Here is a 19,857-nt window from a genome sequence, read left to right on the forward strand (position 1 = left end):
AACATTATTATAATTAACATTATGTTCCTTTTTAGATAATGGGCCGAGTTTCTGTTTTACAGCATTTTAACAAAAACAGAGGAACATGGTATTATTTTTATAAACATATCGATCCTTTTTGGACTAATTAATTCTAAAATATTAATATAAAGGAAAATAATATAAAAATTGACAATGAATTTGTACGACGTACATTTTGCAATATTTATATAAATTAAATATCACCATACCTTTAAGTAGTAATGCTTAGTGTGTTAACCGACCCAGACAGACATCCGGCATTTATCGAAAGAGAAAGTTTCTAAGGAATATCGAATAAATATTAAGTGCTTAGCAGCATGTATTTAACAAATAATACTGATGTATATATTTGAAAATGAAGAGAAAACAGAGTTGTTGATTGTTCATTTCTTTATTCAAATATATAAACAAAATGAAGAAAAAAAAAATTATTCCATCTTTTAGAATGCGTTTAAACTTTTATTGACATCATTCAGAAATAATATGAAATATATTTTATCTTATTTTTATTTGCAGTGGAAAGTGTGAAATTTGACGAAATGCACCGTTCGAGGAAAGACATTGCTAGTATGACCCATCACGAAATGACTGAACTTCGAGCAGCATTGGCTGCTTTTGCGGCCGATAAAACTGTCACTGGTTACCAACAAGTAGCCGCTTTCCACGGTTCTACGAAATGGTGTCCGAGTCCTGAAGCTGAAGTGAAATATGCCTGTTGTCAACATGGAATGGCCACCTTCCCCCATTGGCACAGATTACTTACTCTAAACTTTGAAAATGGACTCAGAGATAAAGGTTATAATGGAGGTATTCCTTATTGGGACTGGACCCGACCCATCACCGATCTTCCAGCACTTGTAACAGAAGAGCAATACACAGACGAGAAGGGCGAGGTACATCCTAACCCATTCTTCAGTGGTGCCATTGATGAGGCCGGTGCTAAAACAAGTCGAGCCCCATCAGCAACTCTCTTTGAACAACCCAAATTCGGACATTATACCCACCTTGCTGATGAGATATTTTATGCATTGGAACAGGAAAATTTCTGTGATTTTGAAGTTCAGTTCGAAATCGCCCATAACCACATTCATGCCTTGGTCGGTGGAACCGAGATGTACTCGATGTCATCCCTTGAGTACTCTGCGTTTGACCCAATCTTTATGCTGCATCATTCAAACGTCGACAGGATCTGGGCTACATGGCAAGCGCTGCAGAAGTTCCGTGGCAAGTCGTACAATTCGGCCAACTGCGCCATTGAAATGTTACGCCGACCAATGTCTCCGTTCAGCTTGTCGAGTGAGATCAACCCTTACCAACAGACACGTGAACATTCTGTTCCTTTCGACGTGTTTGACTACAAGAAGGTTTTCCACTACGAATACGACACGTTAGAACTGAACGGTCTGTCTATTCCACAACTGTCACGAGAAATCAACCGACGAAAGGCGAAGAACCGAGTGTTTGTCACGTTTATGCTGGAAGGTCTAAAGAAATCTCTTCTCGTTGAGTACTTTATTAAAGACGATGCAAGTGATAATAAAATGAAAGCTGGCGAGTTCTACGTGTTGGGAAGTGAAAACGAAATGCCATGGAAGTTCGATCGATCGTACAAATCGGACATCACTCATGTGATGGACGAAATGAAGTTACATTACACCGACAAATATCATATTGAATATGACGTTAAGGATATGAAGGGTGAAACTGTCAAGAACGTCAAACTCAACCCGACAGTCGTGTTTCAACCAGGTCTTGGTAAGTATTAAACCAAATATTCAATGGTGTGTGTGTGTATATATGAATTATGAATTGCTATAAAATAATATGTTTTAGAAATGAATATATATTTATAAGTTCTAGTCCATGCTAAAGATTGAGCTTGCCTTGTTAATAAAACATTGATACGCACACACACACACACACGCACACACACACACACACACACACACACACACACACACACATATATATATATATATATATATATATATATATATGAGACGTCTTTGGATAACCATGTATAAAATTTTCGAAAGTTACCTGTTTCGTCTTTCACAACTAATCAGCGTGGCTAGACGTAGCGAGCGTATTCATTTTGGGATTCGTAAATCAAATGACAGGTGATATCTAAATACTGCAAACAGTCAAGGCTCGTATATGTTATGCTAACACACAAGCTACTTAGTTCGAGAAATACAACACTATATATATTATAATCAAGTCGTATTTCTGTTTATTTGTTTGTTCACAATTCAAACTATACTTAAGTAGTATGTAACTAATCCCTTCGCCTGGCAATATGTTTCGACCAGTTATTCATCGCTTGTTTTTCTTTCTTTTTTTTATGTATTATTCTTCCGAGATTAATTTGTGTACTTACCTACTTGGTTTTTTGATAACACTTTATTATTTTACGAACCGAAATTATAAAACTTTTTTTTTTCTGAACTGTATCAACTCCACTTGGAAAATACATATCATGTTAAATTGTGATACAGCATTGAAACATTTTTAAGCAGTATACAGCTGTTTCGTCGTTAAACGTTCATCAGTGTGGCTTGTCGTTACAAGTTTACCCACATCGGGATGCAAAACTTAAACAACCTGCCGTATCAAAATGCGACCAGCAGTCAAGCGCCGTATCAGTTACGCTAAAACGCAAGCTATTCAAGTAAAAATTATAACGATTTCTATACATGCTTATTACTACTTACCTAGCTATATCTAAAGTTTTTTTTCTACTTACTCTGATATTAATGTTAAAAGCGTACGTTTTCTGTTTAAAAGTTATTACAACGAACTATTTAATGTACTCAGTCATGGATATGCGAGCTACTAAATAAAGGTTACCTAATTTGCACATTCCCTTGAAAAATGAACGCTCATTAAGTAATTATTAATTTTTTTTTATAGTTTCTAAATAGATGATTGATTTCATTTAACTATTAAGCTTAATTTTATCCATGCATAGTTTCTACATCGGGCGTAGAATTTAGGATAAAATCGATTAATGTAATTTTTTATGAAATTAACGCTCCCTTCCCCCGGAAGTTCATAGATCAGTGTTTGACTGAAACATCTAACTTTCACATGAAGAAATTATTATAGGGTGTCGGGTTAGGGTGTCGGGTTAGGGTTTCATTTTGAACATCCTCAATAAATGTTTTAGCAGATTGAAATTGAAACAACCGAAACCATTAATTATCTCATTTTGGACAAAATCATCGATTACGTTGCGATTAGTACCTGAACGATGTAATAGGTTGGTGCAAAAATAATGCCATTTTTTGACTTGAAGTTGAACGGCAGAAAATGACATTATCTTTGCACCAAGCTAATATTTTACATAAAGATGAACTTGATAAAAAGAAATATGTGCAAAAACAACAAAAAATATTTTCTTTTCGTTTAGGTAAATATTGTTTTGCTTAATTTACATTTTCTTTTAGACAAGCACAAATATTCCAAGAACTGAATGTCAAAATGCGAATAGTATTCAAGGGTCGTAACTGTTACACTAACAATAAACCTGTATTAGTAGACGTCTATGTGAACCGCTCTTGAGTGAAAAAGTAACTGGTGTAAAGCATCACATCATTGTGAAGAAACAAACAAAAGACAAACAAACAAACAAACAAATAAACAAACAAACAAACAACAACAACAATAATAAAGTAATTTTGTATAAGGAAATATTGTATTATCGGCTTTTCTTTTTCTTTTTTACTTTCAGGCCAGTATAAAGATTCGAAAATTTGGATAAACCCCGTCACTAGTGCTAATCGCATCCGAAAAAATTTGGATCACCTCAGCGCCGGAGAGGTAGAGTCTTTGAGGAACGCCTTTAAACAAGTCGCAAAGAGTGGGAAATACGAAAAGATAGCTGCATTCCACGGCCTTCCAGCTCAATGTCCAAATGAAGATGGTACCAAGGTTTTCACCTGCTGCCTTCACGGCATGCCTACATTCCCACATTGGCATCGTCTGTACGTGACTTTGGTCGAAAACGAATTATTAGCTCACGGTTCTGGAGTTGCCGTACCCTACTGGGATTGGGTAGAACCGTTCAAACATTTACCGAAATTCTTCAGCGAGGCTTCTTACTACAATTCCCGTACTCTCCATATTGAGGCGAATCCTTTCTTTAAAGGCGAGATCACCTTCGAACACGCCATAACTGATCGTGACCCTCAATCGCAGTTGTTTAATAACAGATATCTTTATGATCACACGCTGTTTGCATTTGAGCAGACCGATTTCTGTGAGTTTGAGGTTCATTTCGAAGTGCTCCACAACACAATCCATTCCTGGCTTGGCGGTCGCGACCCCCACTCCATGTCTTCCCTAGACTACGCTGCCTACGATCCCGTTTTCTTCCTTCACCATAGCAATGTGGATCGCTTGTGGGCGATTTGGCAAGAGCTTCAGCGTTACCGGAAGTTGTCATTCAACGAGGCGAACTGTGCTCTACCCCAGATGAACCAACCAATGCGGCCATTTAGCAACAGTACGGCTAACCAGGACAAGCTGACATTCACGCACAGCAGACCGAACGACGTGTTCGATTATCAGAATGTTTTGCATTACAAATACGACACCCTGTCCTTTGCCGGACTCAGCATTCGTCAATTAGATAGGATGTTGCGGCAAAAACAGGATCACGATCGTGTCTTTGTTGGCTTCTTGTTGCATGGCATCAAAGCGTCGGCTGACGTCCGTCTTTACATCTGTGTCCCTACTCGGGTTGATGAAGAGAACTGTGGTAACTATGCAGGGATTTTCTCGGTTTTGGGAGGAGACACCGAGATGCCTTGGCAATTCGACAGACTGTTCCGTTACGAGATTACAGATGACCTGAAGAAACTAGGACTCAACGAAAACAGTCACTTCCGGGTCATAACCGAGGTGACAGCTGTTAATGGATCGCGAATCATGCAGAAGGTTTTCCCAGACCCAACCATAATTTCCGTCCCCAAAACAGGTAAGCATATGTTTTTTATAATCATTCTGATACACTGGTTATGCACGTAAACATTTTTCTGGTGACGTAAAGCTATACAATGTCAAATTAGAACTTTAAAACGAGTTAGCAACAATATTATCCTCAAGGAATTATCAATTAAGACCATCTCAGGCTACAAGTGATAAACTTCTCTCCAATTTCGGAATTACTATCATAATTACTATCTATAAGCAATAGAATATGTCTACCGGAAATGATCCAGATGAGTGGACAATTTACTGGTAACAACATTGTTGGTGTGAGACGAAACTCGTCGAATTCCGCGCTTAATTAGATATTATATATATATATATTATATATTAAATATATATATATATATATTATAATTATTAAAGTGTTAATAAATAATAAAATAATTGCTAATGATGTCAATCACTACATTAAATAATAAATATTCATGAATATCTTTTAATAAGCTAGTTTGTATCCACTCCTAAACTTAGATATGAAAATTTTTACTAAACTTTTATCGCTTTATTGCTAGTACGAAACAAATATTTGTAAAATTCCGTGAAAAAATGTTACTTTGTATTAGCACGGAAGAGTAATTACGATGAATTTAGAAATTATTTTTTAAGTAAAAATAATTCTCTTCTAACGTCGAATTACTTTTATGTCTATTTTTTTGCGGATTATTAAGAAAACGCCACTTCGTTTAAAACATATTTACGCATTTCTTATACTATTATACTATATTTAAAAGATATTATACTATATTACTTACTTAAATTTATGAAACATGTATCTAGTTTGAACTCATATGTAAGTCGAATTTGGATAAGGACATCGTAATTCATATATATACATATATATATATATATATATATATATATATATATATATATATATATATATATATATATATATATATAGTAGACATACTAAAAAATGCAGCATAAATTTTAATAGTATATAGATAAATTCAGGATTTCGTTTCTAAAGGAAGGGATTATTAGCCAAATAGAGAGCGTTACGGACTATGGAATTGGCTACAGCGACTTCAAATACAATTAGAGCTGATGCGGTCTGCAAGCAAAATAGATAAACTACGTCAACTCTTCTCCGCCATTAACCCAGCCCAGAATATTTTATTAAACTGATATCTCGTATTTCGTTTCATATATTTTTGTAGAATGTTGGCAATATTAAAGCCTGCGTTTTTCTCTAAATTTCAGAAAGCGCCGACCACGCTCCAACTGAAAAATCCATCCGCGGAAACGTAGTCCGAAAGAGTGTGGGTCGCCTCTCTTTACAGGAAACCAATTCTTTGATGCATGCCCTGAAACGTATGCAGAAGGATAAATCTTCGAGCGGATTCGAAAGCATTGCTTCCTTCCACGCCCTTCCCCCGTTGTGTACCAGCGAAACAGACAAACGCCAGTACGCATGCTGTGTCCACGGCATGGCCACCTTCCCACAATGGCACAGGTTGTACGTCGTCCAATTCGAACAATCTCTGCACAGACACGGTGCCATCGTCGGCGTACCTTACTGGGACTGGACGTATCCAATGAAAGAAATTCCAAGTTTCATGGCTGCGGAGAAATACACCGACCCTTTCACAGGTGTCGAGATGTTTAATCCTTTCAATCACGGTCACATCAGCTTTATCAGCGCCGAAGCCATGACCGCCCGAGATGTAAATGAACATTTATTTGAACAGCCCGCTCTCGGAAAACAGACCTGGCTCTTTGACAATATTATCTTGGCTCTCGAACAAACCGACTACTGTGATTTTGAAATCCAATTCGAAATTGTCCACAACGCTATCCATTCCTGGCTTGGCGGCAAAGAAATGTATTCCCTGAACCATCTACACTACGCCGCTTATGATCCCCTGTTCTACCTGCACCATGCCAATGTTGATCGTCTATGGGTCATCTGGCAAGAACTGCAGAAATTCCGTGGACTTCCAGCATACGAGTCGAACTGTGCCCTCGAATTGATGAGCGAACCATTGAAACCATTCTCTTTCGGATCTCCGTACAACTTGAACCCCATTACCGAAAAGTACTCCAAACCGGTCGATGTGTTCAACTATAAAGACCACTTCCATTACGAATACGACATGTTAGAAATGAACGGTATGTCCATTCCTCAACTGGAGTCTTACATTCGACACGAAAAGCAGAAAGATCGCACGTTTGTTGGATTCTTGCTTCATGGATTTGGCAGCTCTGCTTACGCGACGTTTGAGGTAAGTCACTTGTTTCATTACGGTAAATCATCAAGGATAATGACCAATAACAAAACAGCCAACATTTCAGAACTTTTACATTTAAAGTGAAGTTTAGTTTAGCGATCAACGAAATGGTATAGATCTTTAGAAACTTTAAAATAAAATATTATTATTATTATTATTATTATTGTAATTGTTATTATTATTATTATTGTTATTATTATTATTATTGTTATTGTTATTATTATTGTTATCATTATTATTATTATTATTATTATTATTATTATTATTATTGGCTCACAAGGAGCTTTTACACAGGTCTTCAGAGATCTTTCCCTGAAAACAGCCTGTAGTGTTCCCTGGAAGCTGAGTGACAACAAGTCTCCCCTGGTTTCCAGTACTCTCCACCTCTTTCGATAAAATTGTCAAATAAATTTGCATTATCGCAACAGCTGCTTGCCATTGATTTCTCGTTGGCAGCAGCTATTGGTCTTTGTTAGGATTTGAGTGACAATTATTATTATTATTGTATGTTGTTGTAATAATAATAATAGTAGTAGTAGTAGTAGTAGTAGTAGTAGCAGAAGCAGTAGTATTAGTATTATTACTATTAACATTACTATTATGAGTACTGCGATAACTTGGAAATGTTGAACTTATCGAGGGCGGATTTCGAAGGGACAGTAAAATAACTTTCCTAACTATGGACGACGTTAAACTATTTTTCTGTTATTCGAAACCGGGTGCCCGGATTTGATGCATTATATAGACATTATCGTCTCATCAAATCTCGCTGAAAGAGGTTCAGTGCATAAGATTTGTTATATTCGGTCTCTATTAAAATTTGCTCCAATTGTGTACCTCGTCTTATCTGACGGTCGCCTTATACGCCGAAATATACGGCAGTTTATGCAAATTGGTCTAATCTCTATAACATCATTTGTGACTTCAGGTTTGTCCAGACGTGGGTGATTGTCACGAGGGAAGCCATTTCTCTGTTTTGGGAGGAAGTGCCGAAATGCCTTGGGCATTTGATCGTCTCTACCGAATGGAAATTACCGATATCCTGCGAGACATGCACCTGGATGACGATTCTCACTTTACCATCAAAATGAAGGTCGTTGCTCAAAATGGCACAGAATTATTTGATGTTTTGCCAGAACCAACCATCATCCGCATCCCAGCTGCAGGTAAGACTGATAAAAACAAAAACAAAAAAAATAAAAAAATAAAATAAAAGCAGAAACAAACGGTGAACATTTATACCGATAGCTACACACACATATATATAATAAGTTATGAATATATATTCATGGTAATTGGACTACACTGTAGTAGAATCATCCCACTTAGATGCTTGAGCAATTAGTTTAATTAGATAACCAATCATATTTATTGTTATTCCCTCCCACGGAGGAATGTTTTCATTAGCAAATAGAAGGCTCGTCTCTTCATTTTCCTTTTCTTCCCCTTTTCTTTTCATTTTCTCTTTCCACTTTTTATGAATGGCATCGTATCACGCGATACACAAAATACATTTTTGTAAACTTTGGTGTCGTAAGCCCTATTTTATTACATATATGAGCCTTTATAAGAACGGACTACTATCGTCCGTCGAGGTCTTTAGTTATTCGTAACTATTGACCGAAACATTCTAATGATTTTGTAGCGATATACGTAATCTGAATGAAGAGTGACGCAATGTTAAATCGCACGTATGAGTCATCTCATAGTTCTATTTACGTTTTACAGCCATACATTTACACACACACACGTATATATATATATATATATATATATATATATATATATATATATATACATGGAGGAATCACTTATCAAGGCCCGGAAGCCACTCGGGGATAAGGGTTATTGCGTGAACAGTAATCAATGGGATACTATCGTAGTAATCGTTAGTATTGGAGATTTGATAAGGTGTCTTACTTAAGGGGACAATTCATCAGGAATTTGTTTATGTTGGACTTGAAGACATCCAAGTTGTAGTCAGGTGGGAAACAGGCAAGCGGAAGAGAGTTCCACAGGCGTGCACTTCTAAGAAAGAAGCTTTGCTCATGGAATCTACGTTTTGATTTAGGCACGGATAAAGAGTGCGGAAAATTACTGACAGTGGTTTCAGCTAGACAGGTATTTTTCGTGAAAGATTGGCGAGGGGAGGGGCAGAGAGTGGAGGTCGGATGAGCACTTGCCATGGAAATAACGATAAAGCAAAGACAGACTTGCAACATCTCTTCTGTGGGATAGAGATATCAGGGAAGAGAAGAGAGCATTCCCCACTAAGCCATGAAGTCTATTTTGTATCAAGGCAGGATATATATATATTGGACTCTCTCCGTCGATTTCGACGTATGAGCTTCCGCCACAAAAACCGAGTTGTTCATAAATTCGCACAAATGATTCGTTTATAGTGGTGAAGACTTTGTGTAGAACCATCCAAACTTTTTGGAATTACTGCTAACCTTTGTCGGTGCAGATGACTGTCACATGACACAGTACACAGCAGGGTTTTTTTTACACCAGAGTTACCTTTTTCTAGATTCATGCCTTCATGAAGACTAGGAGTGAATCTCTCCCAGTGAATTAATGCGCCCCTAGATACCAACCTGGAAAATTCTACGACTCGGCGCGGTTCATACAGCACCTAACCTTCCCAAATTGTCACCCATCTGATACTGACCAAGCTCAACGTTGCTTAACTTCGGTGATCTAGCGATAATCGATGTGTCAACGTGATTGTGCCGTATGGGGCATATGAGTGCGTGTGTATGTGTGTGTGTATATATACATATACATATACATATATATATATATATATATATATATATGTGTGTGTGTGTGTGTATATATATATATACACACACACACACACACACACATATATATATATATATATATATATATATATATATATATATATATATGGCGAGATCCCTGGCGACACCAGATGATCTTGCTTTTCAAATAGAGGAAGAGAAGATGGGAGATGAAAAACAGATGTTTATGAGATTCCTGTCCACCAGAAAAGAGTAAATATTTCAATGAGAAAAGAAAATATAAAATCTATTTCAATGAGAAAAGAAAATATAAAATCTATTTCAATGAGAAAAGAAAATATAAAATCTATTTCAATGAGAAAAGTAAATATAAAATCTATTTCAATGAGAAAAGAAAATATAAAATCTAATATAATATAATAATATGATTCGTGGAACAAGAGATTGTTTTTCTAGTTGGATTTGGTAAAAAAATGAATTTTAACTACTAATTGAGTGAGACAGGTACAATGACTTGGGTTCATAAGGTCTGCTTTGGTGTCTGTGAGATGTTGTCATTGGGCCCACCTGTTGTATTTAACTACCAGACCATCAAGCCAAGTGATAAGTTAGTTGGACAAATAAATAAATAAATTGAACCTAGGGAGAGATATGGTCATTAATGAGGGAGAAGGTTCGGAACAAAAGAAAGAGAGAGGAGGAGTAGAAATTAGGGAAACAGAGAGATGGAGGAAATTCAAAAGAAGAAAAAGGAAAGGGAGTACAAATTAATACGATAAAAGAAGAGAGGGTGAGGAAAGGAAAAAGAGAAAGAATAACTCCAAAAAGGTTGAAGGAGGAATTTCTGATTTGATAAAAACGATTGGCTTTTTAGAGTTAGGGTCCTTAGTCCTTTTTTTTTTTTTTACTGACTGGCATTCGAGGCGTCCACATCGCTCTCGCCCCTCCGGGGGGGGGGGCGAAACCCTCATAAGAGCTAAGTTGAAAAGCTCTTGTTCTTAGCTGGGAAATTAATTAGAGGAACTTAACCTGCATCATGAAGCTTGAATCAAAGACCTCGACTAAACAAGTGTAAAACGATTTATGAATAATTATTTTGTTTCGTTATATAAAAATGTCCCAGAGTTTTTCCTTCTTTCTCGGTTGTCGGCGTGAATGAAGATGCAGTTTATTTCAAGTATGCTCTGACGCCAGATGATGAAAGAGATAGACTGGATCCAGCACGAAGCCAGAGTGACGACCGAAATCGACAATGTTGCCACACGGACTTAGGGTCATGCACATTTCGCGTGCCCTGAGCAGCAGAGAGATATTTTCCAGTGACCAGTGAAAGTCTGGTCATCCTTGAGGGGTCCACCACTAGACAAGTAAGAATGTAGCCCTGCTGGGTTGCATCTATGGTCCTGTGAGCTGGGAGCGACAAACACGGCCAGAAGTACATCACAAGTATGCTCCAGTGAACCAGGATAGCGACGGATGTGGCCCGGCCCTCGGACAGAAGAGGGGTTAGGGTTATATATATATATATATATATATATATATATATATATATATATATATATATATATAGAGAGAGAGAGAGAGAGAGAGAGAGAGAGAGAGAAATAGAGAAATATTTCCATGTGCAAGAATCCTTTCATCTGAAATGCTACATAATTATGCAGAATGTATAAATAGACATCAGCATTATAGTGAAATGAAACCAATCATCTAATAAAAAAATCGTTAATAATTAATTAACAATCGTTTCTACAAGAATGTGTACATTTGTTTATCTTTATGTAGTCGCTCGCATCAATGTTTGCATACATCGTCAGTGCGGCTATGCTAGCAACTAGCTCAGGCCAGGTTTGAAATTCGACCGCCTAGGCGGCAGTCGGCGCTCCTAACCGTTCAACTACTAAGCTGGTATATGAATTAACAATCCTCATCATTGTCCAAAAGCTTAAGTTCCATTTGAATGCGAGCCGTAAAAAACGTTTATATATTTAATCCACGAGATGCGTAACGACAGAAATAGCGACTGATAAAAATACAGAAGCATTTCCCCTTTTTTGTAGCATTATCCGAACACTAATCTACTCTCTCTCTCTCTCTCTCTCTCTCTCTCTCGCGCGCGCGCGCGCTCGCGCGTATAGCATTATGAAATTTAAATCTTTAACGTATTTACTGGAACAGTGTGCAAACGGCATTAATTTAACCTTAGGCGCCTAATTCACAGCTATCTCTTAAAATTGTTTTGCTTCCTCCAGCTTTTTTGTTACTTTTCGTTTTCACCTGATGATGGTTCGACGTAGAATCGAAAAAGTTTGTGATGCATATGGTACTTATATTAATGATTTGATTTTAACACACAAAAAGCAAAAATTGGCAAAATATAAAAGGTATAATTAAGCAGTAATATTCGGCTATTTTTAATAATATTTGCTTAAATGAAAAAATGCTGCCTAAGTACACTCAAACTATCTTCACGTGATGAAATTATTTGCTTTCTCGTTCTACAGATCACGATATTGAAGTAGCGATTCCATTGAACAAGATCCGACGAGACATCACCTCCCTTGAAGAAAGAGATATTAAGAATCTCATGTCTGCTTTGAAATTGTTGAAGGAAGACAAGAGTGATTTCGGCTTCCAGACCATCGCCGGATACCACGGATCTAAAATGTGCCCGACCCCAGAGGCCCCCGAATATGCCTGCTGCCTGCACGGTATGCCAACCTTCCCACACTGGCACAGAGTCTATCTGTTGCACTTTGAAGATGCCATGCGTCGCCACGGTGCCAATGTAGCTATCCCCTACTGGGACTGGACCATGCCTTCCGCTCATCTGCCAAAACTTTTGGCCGATGCTGACTACTACGACGCCTGGACTGACACGGTCGTTGAAAATCCTTTCCTGCGAGGTTACATCGCCAACGAAGAGACGTACACCGTGAGAGACATCCAACCGGATTTATTCTCCATCTCCAAAGAAGGCAAAGAATCTTTACTCTATAAACAAGTGATGTTGATGTTTGAACAGGAGGACTATTGCGACTTCGAAGTCCAATTCGAAGTGATCCACAACTCGATCCATTATCTCATCGGTGGTCATCAGAAATACGCCATGTCCAGCTTGGTCTTTTCGTCCTTCGACCCCATCTTCTACGTCCACCATTCAATGGTAAGAAACAACCATTTCACTATTTTCACTCTTTTCCGTCATCGTTAAACAATCAAATTCTGACCATTTCACATATCGTTGTGTAACTTACTATTTCGTACTGTATTTTTGTGACGACTTTAGAAGCAAGATGAATCCCAATTTCTTTTTTGCTTATATGTTTTGTTGTTAGGATAGATATAGATAGTTCGCTGTATAGCTTACTATAGAACCTGGTGTCATCAGCAAATATGAACATCTCGGACAAAATTTTATCAGGGGGGTGTCGTTTATCGATAGAGATAAAAAAAAGGTCCAAGAATCGCCCCCTGAAGCAAACCCGCATTAATACCATGTTGCTTACATGTACAGCCATCGAAGGCTTGTCTGAGAATGATCGGATTATGTTAAGTATTCATTCAAAAATACTGCATGATTTAATTCTAATGAGAAGCGTCTCATTTCAGATCTTGTCAAAGGATATGCATATATCAACGGCTGATTTATTGGCCCAGTTGATGATGGTAGAGAACATGGAATCTGTTATCGGATTTATGCATTAATAACGTTATGAAAGTTATGAATCTAGAATTATAATCAAGTTATAGTAAAGAAGTAGAAGGTCATCCGGCGTTGCCCGGTCGTAAGATACACGATATGATATTTTAATGCATGCAGATTTCGTATTTATTATTATTATAAAGCTAATCCTCTGTTGATTATTATATTGTACCCAATATATAGTAGTGATTCCTACAGTTAAAAAAATTTGACATGGGTTCCATCAACTAATATCGAAATTAAAACATATAGTGTTCAAGCCTTAGTTGTTATTTTTGAAAAAGACGCAAGAAATGACGTCACGATGTTTAAGATTTAAGACGGCGACAAACAAATTCAGACATTTTTCTATTATTTGAAGATTAAAGCAAGCAAGATTTGCCGGACAGTCCACTGAGTTTTATTGTATTTAATTAAATGTATACAATGAATAGTTTACAATTGCTAGAAAATACCCATTTGAATAAAGAGACAAGATTCTAGCAAGCTCTCTCTCTCTCTCTCTCTTTATATATATATATATATATATATATATATATATATATATATATATATATATATATATATATATATATATATATAAATTATCATGCCGACCGGCGTTGCTCGGTCATAAAATACGCATAAATGGTATATGTTTTTTATTAATGTAGATTTCTTATTTATTATAAACAAAATATTGTAGTTATAAAACGTTAGTTAAATTTCTTTAAAACACCAAGTAAAAAATCGGAAAAAAAATACATGCGCATGCGAGTATTATGTCTTTTCTAAAGAGTTCACTTCTTGTAAAAAAAAATACTCCAGCTGGGATCGAAAGCAAAACCTAAACACAGTAAGTCAAGTACGATAACCATTAGGCCAGTTTGACACGCCCTTTAAAAGTGTTTTCAAACCTACTTATTCTTAACATAAGATATCTGTCACCAAACCGATTAAAGTTTTCCACATGTCTGAGTACCTTATATACCACATTTCAAATCTGTAGCTCTAATATTCGTTGAGTATATAGGTTGAGAAGTGTCTTCACACACATTTCCGCTTTTATAGATATATAGATGTAAAAAAAACAACTTTTGTTCAATTAATTGTATGTAATAAATCGTTAACGATATTTATTTGGTTTCGATATTAAATAACGTAAACATATTTATATGCAAAAAAAAAAACGGATAAGTAAAACATAATTTATTTTCTATTGTTTTGGTTTACAGGTCGATCGTCTCTGGGTTATTTGGCAAGATCTGCAACAATACCGCAACTTACCCCACGACAAAGCCTACTGCGCATTAGATCAGATGTCTTTCCCGATGAAACCATTCACTTGGGAATCGAACCCGAATCCCCACACCAGAGCCGTGTCCACACCAAGCAAGCTGTTCGACTATAAGGGACTTGGTTACAAATATGATAATCTAGACTTCCACGGAATGAGCACAGCTCAATTGGAAACGGCCATTCAGAAACAGAAAACCCACGACCGGGCGTTTGCCGCCTTCTTGCTGCATGGCATTCACACGTCGGCCGACGTCCACCTGAAAGTGTGCAATGAGAACGCGTGCACAAATGCTGGCGTCCTCTTCGTGTTGGGCGGAGAAACCGAAATGCCTTGGCACTTTGACAGAACTTATAAGATGGACATCACCGACGTCCTCAAGAAAATGCACATTCCAATGGAGGCCCTCTTTGAACACGACAGCAAGATTCATCTGGAAATTGAGATCCAATCCGTCGATGGAACTGTTTTAGACGCCAGTAAATTGCCCAAACCATCGCTCATCTACGTTCCTGCCAAAGGTAAATATAAATCCAATTATGTATTATCTTCCCCAATTAGAAAATTCAGTAACCCACGTGGTTCACATATTATTCATTTGGGACCTCGTATTATTAATCTCAAAACATATTGAGGCTTTAAAGAAAAAACTGAAAAGAAAAAAAAGATAACATGGAGGTAGTTTTAAAAGTATGCAATTTCAGAAAATATTCATCATCACATCGTATGAATCTGAAGATTCGAGTATTGGCATTGGTTTCTCCGATATTTTTCTAGTCGGAATTCTTTCTAGAAAGATATCGGGAACTTCCGGTAGGAATCACTCGAAGGTTGCCAACATCCTAATTGAAAGTGAGATTTTTGTAGAACGAAATGGATTTGAACCTGGAAAAAAACAGGTCATCAGTCCGTGCCGTCAACCACTTGACCACCATCACTTCCTAACAAAAAGTATTGAAGTAATGTGTTGTCAGCGACTGGTTTTGAGACAATAGGGTAGATGACAATAACATAAAACCCAGTGATTCAGATATTATTCATTTGGAATATCATATTAAGTATCTTAAAACGTGTTCATTTAAACGGCCTAAAAGAACTAAGAAAAAATAGGTAATAAACAAAAGCATGTATTTATAGAAAGTACGGAAGTGATGGGTTGTCAGAGACTACTTACGCATTGAACATATAGATTCTCTCTGTTACCACCATTCTTATTATTCATAGCATCAGGATGAGTTCATATAATAACGTAAAGGAGTAGATCAGCATAAGAAAATGTTAAAAATATAATAAACCAATCATGTTTACTGATGTATAATCGAAAATAATTGCAAGACTTTTGTAACCTGGCAAGCTGGTGCTAGTCCAAACAAGCACAATAAAGTAGTGTCCTGGCATCGACGGCTGCGGCTCTCAATCTATCTATCCACCTCAGGGCATTCATGAATTCATTGTTGCTCATTCCTACCGAGCGACGTGTTCTGATTCAGAATCCTATTCACCCTATGTCTCGAATAAAGAGTAATGTATTGCCATGGTTTTCTTTGCAGTTGTACAGACAGTTGTATAGAGAGTAGGTTGCAGTTTCATTGTCCGAGCACTGACCATTGTATTCAGAGGTATCTAATGCTCAGCACAACGGAGTGCGAAACCATGAACAGAATTATTTCTGTTTGCTTCCATATTACATCAGTCACCTGCGTTACCCTGATGGGGGGGGGGTAAGTTGGTTCTCGATCATATCCAAGGGCCCCCCACAGACTAGCGGAGAGAAGAAGGCGCCTTACTTTACTCATAGCAATAGTGCTGGTACGCTTCCCATAGAACGGTAATAATGAAAACGAACACAGTGGTATAATTAACAAAAAAGTGTATTAACAAAAATGTGTTACAGAAGTATACGTCATGATTCTGGGGCATAACTGCTACGAATCGTTACATCTATATTTAGATCTAACTATAGTTATCGGCTCTAGATACGTCCATTATTACTGAAGCGGGAAAAGCAACTTATTCCATAACAATATTCAACAGCGTACTCAGAAAGCCAGTGAACTATTTTGGTAACATTACAATTTTTGTTTTTTACATGGAGGTCACCACTTATGAAGGCCCGGAAGCCACTTGGGAAAAGGGTTATTTCGTGTATAGTAATCAATGGGAGAGTATAGTAGTAATAGATAGTATTGGAGATTTAATAAAGTGCCTTACTTAAGGGAGCAGTTCATCATGAATTTGTTTATGTTGGACTTGAAGACATCCAAGTTGTAGTCAGGTGGGGAACAGGCAAACGGAAGAGAGTTCCACAGGCGTGCACTTCTAAGAAAGAAGCTTTGTTCATGGAATCTACGTTTTGATTTTGGCACAGATACAGAGTTGGGAAAATTACTGACAGTGGTTTCAGCTAGGCGGGTGTTTTTCGTGAAAGATTGGCGAGGGAGGACCAGAGATTGGAGCTCAGACGAGCACTTGCCATAGAAATAACGATAAAACAAAGACAGGCTCGCAACATCTCTTCTGTGGGAGAGAGGTTGCAGGGAAGAGAAAAGGTCACCCCCACTAAGCCACGAAGTCTATTTTGTACTCTGTCAAGGCAGGATAGGCTGTTTTTAGCAGTTCCTGCCCAGATGTGGCAGCTGTACTTCATCCTTGGACGTACTTGGCTTTTATACAGATAGAGAACTGCATCATTAGTGAGATATCTTGAAACATATTACGTAATGAAAACGTAATTGTAAACATATTACGTAATGAAAACGTAATTGTATTTTACATTAGTGAAATACAATATTATTAATATAAAACTGATGAAGATGTTTTTTTATTTAAATTTTTGACTATTACTTTTATTACCATTCTGAATTTTTTTAGGTGAATGTTTCTATTACTTGTTTGGATCGGACTATTATTCTCATCTTGAGTGTTATTTGAGTAACGTTTCGTTCGGTATATCTTCCGACATTTCTTTTCCAAGATAGCGACCAGCATACCTGATGAAGGTCGGAGGCTACACCAACTGAAAGGTTGCACAAATAACACTCAAGATGACAACGATAGTCCGATCAAAACAAGTAATATTATTTTTATGTTAAAAAAATTGTTTATATGAAAAATATGTGTTATTATTATTAAAACAAATAATAAATTAATAATGTTTTCAACTGCTTTCGTAATTAATCGTAAAATTGTCATATATTGAATATTTGCATAAGAAGTTGAAAACATTATCTGCTGCCATAAAGTATTTATTTTTTATCAATAAACTCGTTGCGAAGGTCAACGAAATGTTAACCAACACAAACAAGTATATAAACATGTATTTGTTAGCTTCCAAGCTCCTTACCTTTACTTAGCAGACATAGAAGGTACAGATATTTCTCCTTATATATAAAAGGCACTTTGTTTGTGTGTGTGTGTGTGAGAGAGAGAGAGAGAGAGGGAGAGAGAAAGAGAGAGAGAGAGAGAGAAAGAGAGGGGGAGTTTCCTATAGAAACTAGGCCGAGTTAAAAAAATTTTTTTCACACAAATGTACTTTATGTACCTGGGAGTGTTCTCATATAGGTTTTGTATCAAAATGCTTCCGATAAGTATCGAAAATCGGTAATCGATAATTGAAAAATCCGATTGAAGGAAAAACAGTCCGATTTTCAACAAAGTTAACACCTTATAAACGTAACAAGTGCATTTGAGAAGTTTTATTACCGCACAAGCACAAGGGCATGGCGTATAAAATCAACAGTTGGTTCTTACAGGAGCGCGTTCGAAATGAATGTTTTTGTTGAGAACCCAATTGAACCATGATAATTGACCTTTGCGTTTTAAACTTTAATTGAAGCCGTTATATGAAAATAATTTTATAAAATCAACAGTACGTTCTCTACAGTGCAATGTAGACTACAATGTATTATGCATTAAATCACTGCGGGAAGGCATGTGAAGTTTCTTCCCGGTGCATTTCAGTCGGTCTCCAACTAGAGCAGGCAATCAATCGATTTCACCGATTTCAAAGACAACGAAAGTATGGTACGGAACGTTCGTTAATCCTCATTCAATCCCGGGTAGCGTCGTGTCTCCCTGCTATCTCGCGATTTTACATTTCTACGCATTGAAAACATAATCAGATATTTATTTTTAGAAAGTTAAATGGTGTAGATTTTCACTTTTCGGTTATTTTCACCACCAATGTTGACAGGGAAGAAGGTCGGAGAGTGGATCAGCCGAGGCTGAATTTCAAAATAAAATAGTTGTGTTTAATAGAAAAATAGAAATAAATCAATGTATCTATTATTATTATTATTATTATTATTATTATTATTATTATTATTGTTGTTGTTGTTGTTGTTGTTGTTGTTGTTGTTGTTATTAAATTTCTATGAATTTAATATTTTCTTTATATTTCATTTGTTTCTTCATTTTATTTTTAATTTTATAAAAATAATTCATTCAAGTAAAATGCAGAAATAATAAAAACATTTTTAAATTATGACAAAGTACCTATTTATTTTCCTCCCCACTAGGGCAGAGTCTGACGTCAGATGAGTTTTTATCGTGTGAAAATAGTACTTCCCAAAAGACACACCCTGGATTGAGAGAAAAATTAAAATCGCCTCAGTCTAGAAGGATTTCTTTTTCGCTGACTATGCAAAGAAAAGATCAGCAAATACTACACTTTGCTTCTTGCCGAGAGATTAGCAAAGTCTATATAAAAATATATCGATTTTGTTTACAACTTGTTAGAATTTGCAATGAATGAGTGTTCAGAACGTCCAGAAACAGCGCAATAGAATAGGAAGATTTAATGTGCAAGAATATAAGTAACTACGCTTATTATGGCTGACGCCGTGAGACTTTGTGAAAAAG

General features: G+C 36.7%; 1 protein-coding gene across 1 annotated transcript in view; it reads left to right on the forward strand.

Annotated features, from left to right (window-relative positions):
* The window catches only part of LOC145254505 (hemocyanin G-type, units Oda to Odg-like), a 44,780-nt gene that overhangs the window by 20,835 nt on the left and 4,088 nt on the right, over nucleotides 1-19,857 (forward strand). Inside the window, exons 6-11 of the mRNA XM_080113030.1 lie at nucleotides 538-1,776; nucleotides 3,755-5,002; nucleotides 6,220-7,241; nucleotides 8,176-8,413; nucleotides 12,520-13,181; nucleotides 14,936-15,518. Coding sequence (XP_079969156.1) covers nucleotides 538-1,776; nucleotides 3,755-5,002; nucleotides 6,220-7,241; nucleotides 8,176-8,413; nucleotides 12,520-13,181; nucleotides 14,936-15,518 — 4,992 coding nt within the window. The remainder of the gene's footprint in view (nucleotides 1-537; nucleotides 1,777-3,754; nucleotides 5,003-6,219; nucleotides 7,242-8,175; nucleotides 8,414-12,519; nucleotides 13,182-14,935; nucleotides 15,519-19,857) is intronic.

Source organism: Euprymna scolopes, chromosome 30 (assembly GCF_053919585.1).
Source record: "Euprymna scolopes isolate OS-2025 chromosome 30, ASM5391958v1, whole genome shotgun sequence".
NCBI lineage: Eukaryota > Metazoa > Mollusca > Cephalopoda > Sepiida > Sepiolidae > Euprymna > Euprymna scolopes.